Here is a 4902-nt window from a genome sequence, read left to right as displayed (position 1 = left end):
TCCCACGTGGTAGCAGGGGTCCAAACACTTGGGCCATCGTCTGCTACTTTTCCCAGGCTGTTAGCAGGGAGCTGGAGAGAAAGTGGAGCAGCCAGGACATGAACCGACACCTTTGTGGGATGCTGGTGTCATAGGTGGTGGCTTTCTTCACCTGCTATACCATGCTGCCAACCTCATCAACTATTTTTTAAAGAAGCTGATTGTGGCTTTGCAAATGACTGGGTTGTGGAAGCCCCTGAGGGTAAGAAGATTTACATCGAGTACCACCAAAGCCATTTCTCTGCAGATGATTTGTGTGGTTTAAAATCCCTTACATGAATTGTTCTGTAGGACTTGGGCCATCTTCTGCTGCTTTCCCAGGCATATTAGCAGGGAGTTGGATGGGAAGTGGAGCAGCTGGGACTCAGACTGGCACTCCTATAGGATACCAGTGTCACAGGCAGCAGCTTAACCCACTGTGTTTAACACTGGCCCCTAGTCTATTGAATTTTTTTTTTTTTTTTTTTGACAGGCAGAGTGGACAGTGAGAGAGACAGAGAGAAAGGTCTTCCTTTGCCGTTGGTTCACCCTCCAGTGGCTGCCGCAGCTGGCGGGCTGCGGCCGGCACACCGCGCCTATCCGAAGGCAGGAGCCAGGTGCTTCTCCTGGTCTCCCATGGGGTGCAGGGCCCGAGCACTTGGGCCATCCTCCACTGCACTCCCTGGCCACAGCAGAGAGCTGGCCTGGAAGAGGGGCAACCGGGACAGAATCCAGCGCCCTGACCGGGACTAGAACCCGGTGTGCCGCCGCAAGGCGGAGGATTAGCCTTTTGAGCCACGGCGCCGGCCCATCTATTGGCTTTTTAAAGCTGTCTGCCTGAACTTAAGTTGGCTGGCACACCATGTACATTTGATAGACATTGGAACAATAAATGAGTTCAATGTCCAAGAAGCCAAATGGTTTCAAGTGACATATCTGAATTTTTTTTTTGTAGAAACCAAAAAGCTTTTTGGTTCAAACTATCATTTCTTTCTTTGCATTTGTTACTTTACATTTATCCTTTGTTACATCATAAAACCCATAACTCTACCTCTCAAGTAAGTAATTTTTTTTTAAAAAAGGTAATTTACAAAATATATTAGGCTTAAGTCAACACTTGAATCTATTTGTTAGGTTTTAAAGGAAAAAAAATCATGCATTAAAATTCTTCAACTTAAAATCCCAAATAACCTTTTTTTAAAAAAAATTTTATTTTTACTTGAAAGTCAGAGTTACACAGAGAGAGAAGGAGAGGCGAGCGAGCGAGCGAGAGGGAGGGAGGGAGAGAAGGAGACAGGAAGAGAGGGAGAGAGAGAGATCTTCCATCCCCTGATTCATTCCCCAACTGGCCACATCAGCCAGTCACACCGATACAAAGCCAGGAGCCAGAGCTTCCTCCAGGTCTCCCACATGAGTGCAGGGGCCCAAAGATTTGAGCCATCCTCCACTGCTTTCCCAGGCCAGAGAAGAGCTGGATGGGAAGTGGAGCAGCCAGGACACAACCGGCTCCTATATGGGATGCTGGCACTGCAGGCAGCGACTTTGCCTGCTACACCACAGCACCGGCCCCCCAAATAACCTCTTTAGCTTAAACAGTACTCATCATTTATATTTGTCATTGGAAACCACAGGGAAAAATTTCTGAATAAAACAAAGGGATAAGGCCAGCTCTCTGCTGTGGCCCGGGAGTGCAGTGGAGGATGGCCCAAGTGCTTGGGCCCTGCACCCGCATGGGAGACCAGGAGAAGCACCTGGCTCCTGGCTTTGGATCAGCGCAATGCACTGGCCGCGGCGGCCATTGGAGGGTGAACCAACGGCAAAGGAAGACTTTTCTCTCTGTCTCTCTCTGTCCACTCGGCCTGTCAAAAAAAAAAAAAAAACAACAACAACAAACAAAAAACAACAACAACAACAACAACAAAAAAACAAAGGGATAGAAACTGTAAACCTTAATTCTTTGTTTCATCTAATATCAAACTTGTTTTTAAAGCTTAACTAAAAATAACAACAACAGTAGCACAATGAATAAAACAGCTTGTTACTCTTCACATGGATTCTCATTGGACTAAGTCTCTTGAGCCGAATATCTATAGGGAGCTAAGGTTACTGCAGTTCTCTTTCTTAAAAGACCTTTGCCACCTGAGGAACTTTTAAGTAAAGCAAAGCTCCTTTTGTTTTAGATTCTTCATTGTGGAAGAATGTTCTACACTCAAAATGTCTTTATCCAGAAAGAGAAGCATCACTGATAGCTACTAAAGAGCAGTTACCTAGCAACCTCTCTGTCCTGTGGACAGCACTGAAAGAAAACATGTAGCAGAAGTGGCTGCAGTTAGTCATTTTTTTCACTCCTTCTCGGTTTTGTTCAGGAATAAATAACCAAATCACGAAGGTGCTGCAGTCTCGTGTCAGCTTAGTTGCAAACATTTTTTCTTTGATGGGGTAACACTCTCCACAGGAGAATGGAACTTTAAAAACCACTCCCCAAAAAACCTATAAAACTGACAACCCATATTTGTTTTCAGTGTAGGGAAAGGAGAGAACACAACTATTATGTAAGTCACAAATTACCTTTTAAATTAAGACATTTCAATTCTGCAACAAAAATAGAGAAATATTTATTTCTAGAGGAAAAACAGCTTTGTTTATTGTAAAGTTAGGAAAACTTAGGTATTAAATTGGCAATGAATGAGGAATATACATAGCCCAGTATCATACATTTACAGTTCACACACAAATTACCCTTGACATAACTTACTGGGTTCCATGATAAGGATCTACAATACTTCCAGATTGAATTTAAAATTTTTCTAGATCTTTTAGGGCTAAAGGGACACTGATCCACTGCCAGCAAAATTCAAAGGGAAATAAATGTTAATGTGTATTTAGTTTCCCTCTAAACTTTCTATGCAACAGCTCTTAAATTATTTTAAACTCTTGCCTCATTTTTAAAAGCATAAGGATTTATTTAGAACCTCTGCGCCTTTATTTAAAGTCTCAAAACCACAAAACTGCTATAACCAATTGCAGAATTTCCAGTTTTCTAGATAAATGACACGTATTTTCCCTTCTTAAAGATGAAAATAAAAGTTATGTCAGACTTGTATTATAAAACAAAAGCTGCAACCTTGGTAACAAGTGTGCTAGTTTCTTTTACTGCATTTAATCCTTAAATCATATTTCCCTATTCATGGGATATATTTTTAAAAAAATTCAGTGGGAGAAATAATGTTTAATAAATGGTACTGAGACAAATAGCTATCTGTTTGGATTAAAAACAAAATTAGATCCTTAAATCTTATACCATATAGAAAAATACATATATTACTCATGGATCCAAGAGTAAAAAATAAAATGCAAATACCCAAAATCCTACACACAATTTTGGGGGGGGGTTCATGGACTTTCTAAAGCCCATCCATGGACCCTTGATTGTTATACAGAAGAGGAATTGTTAATCATAGTTTCTATTAAAATCTCAATGTCAAATACTAGATGTATTTTCAAGATTAAATCACATGCAATAAATGAAGATGAACACATTAACTCATTGTCATAACTTTATAAAATCTTCAAACTGGAACTAGGAACAGAAGCATATCAATACAAATGGACAATGACTTAAAAAAAATACACCAATTTAAATAAGTTTGAGTGCATACTGTACAAGTGTATCCATATGTCTGTTAGCCTTTCAGAAATATAAAATCAGCTAAATCTGTAGTACTTAACATGTGCAATGTTATTCTCAAACTTGATTAAAATAATAAATACAAGTTATGTTTAATATGAGTAACTGCAACATACTTAAACATCTAAACATATAATAGGTATTCTATAATATTAAAATGCAATACTTTCACCTGCATTAGTCTCATACACAATGGAAAAATACTTGCAGATAATTAGCATTAAGAATGCAAATATATTTTTACTGTGAAAAAAATTATAGTAATACGGTTAGAAATCATAGGTTTGCATAATCTACAGTGAGGCTGTAGATGGTCTACATTATGATATTATATCTTAAAATTAAAACAATTCAATATTTAAGTTTACAACAAACTTACTCAAGGCAAAATATGTTTATTACAGAGCAGGATCTTTAAGCAAGGCAACATTAGATCAACCATTTTAGATCATTTTTAATGAAATGTAGTTTTAAACTGTAATAAAGTTGAACATAAATTTTAACATGCTCTTCTCTTTTTATAAATGGGATGATGTAGAAAAGCAAAGCTTCAATGTGTATGGATTGGAACCATCTGCAAAAAAATTTAAAAATAAAGTGAAGAGTTAGGCAAATTTTCAAAATCACCTTGAATTAGCAGAATAAATTATTTTATCTTTTTCAAGTATTAGAAGCAGGCATAAAAGTTTAAAGGAGGAAAATTTCTATGTAAGGTAAGCAACGATTATTTATATGTAAATTTTCATTTCATTTTATTTGAAAGGCAGAGAAAGGAGAGAGACTTGTCTTCTGCTAGTTTATTTCCCAAATGCCTACAACAGTTAAGTTGAAGCTGGGAGTCTGGAACTTAATCTGGATCTCCATGTGGGTGTCAGGGGCTCAATAACTTGAGCCATCATTTGCTGCCTTGTAGGGTGCACATCAGCAGGAAGCTGGACTGGAAGCAGAGTAGCTAGGATTTGAACCAGGCACTCCAACAAGAGAGATGTGAGTCCAAAGGGGCATCCTAATCGCTGCACCAAATGCCAGCCGCAGAGAACGCTACTTTTGTTCATATCTACTAGAAGGTAAGCGTCATAAGGCAGGTACTTTGTCCACTCCTCCATTCCTATTGTTCTAAGCATTACCTGGCAAATAAAAGGCCTTCATTATTTTTTAGTGAATTAATCATTAAAGATAAACTGTACCAGGATTAA

The 4902-nt window shown here is 38.6% G+C and overlaps 1 protein-coding gene across 5 annotated transcripts in view; it reads right to left on the bottom strand.

Moving 5' to 3' along the window:
* Positions 1-2632: 2632 nt before the first annotated feature.
* HNRNPLL (heterogeneous nuclear ribonucleoprotein L like) overlaps positions 2633-4902 on the bottom strand; it is a 44379-nt gene continuing 42109 nt past the window's right edge. For all 5 annotated transcript variants that reach the window (XM_070069223.1, XM_008254516.4, XM_070069224.1 and 2 more), the window contains one exon: positions 2633-4280. In XM_070069223.1, the coding sequence (XP_069925324.1) occupies positions 4225-4280 (56 nt within the window). In that variant the 3' untranslated portion in view covers positions 2633-4224. The remainder of the gene's footprint in view (positions 4281-4902) is intronic.

Source organism: Oryctolagus cuniculus, chromosome 2 (assembly GCF_964237555.1).
Source record: "Oryctolagus cuniculus chromosome 2, mOryCun1.1, whole genome shotgun sequence".
NCBI classification, from domain to species: domain Eukaryota; kingdom Metazoa; phylum Chordata; class Mammalia; order Lagomorpha; family Leporidae; genus Oryctolagus; species Oryctolagus cuniculus.
The sequence above is the reverse complement of the archived record's forward strand: the minus strand, read 5'-3'. Positions and strand labels throughout refer to the sequence as shown.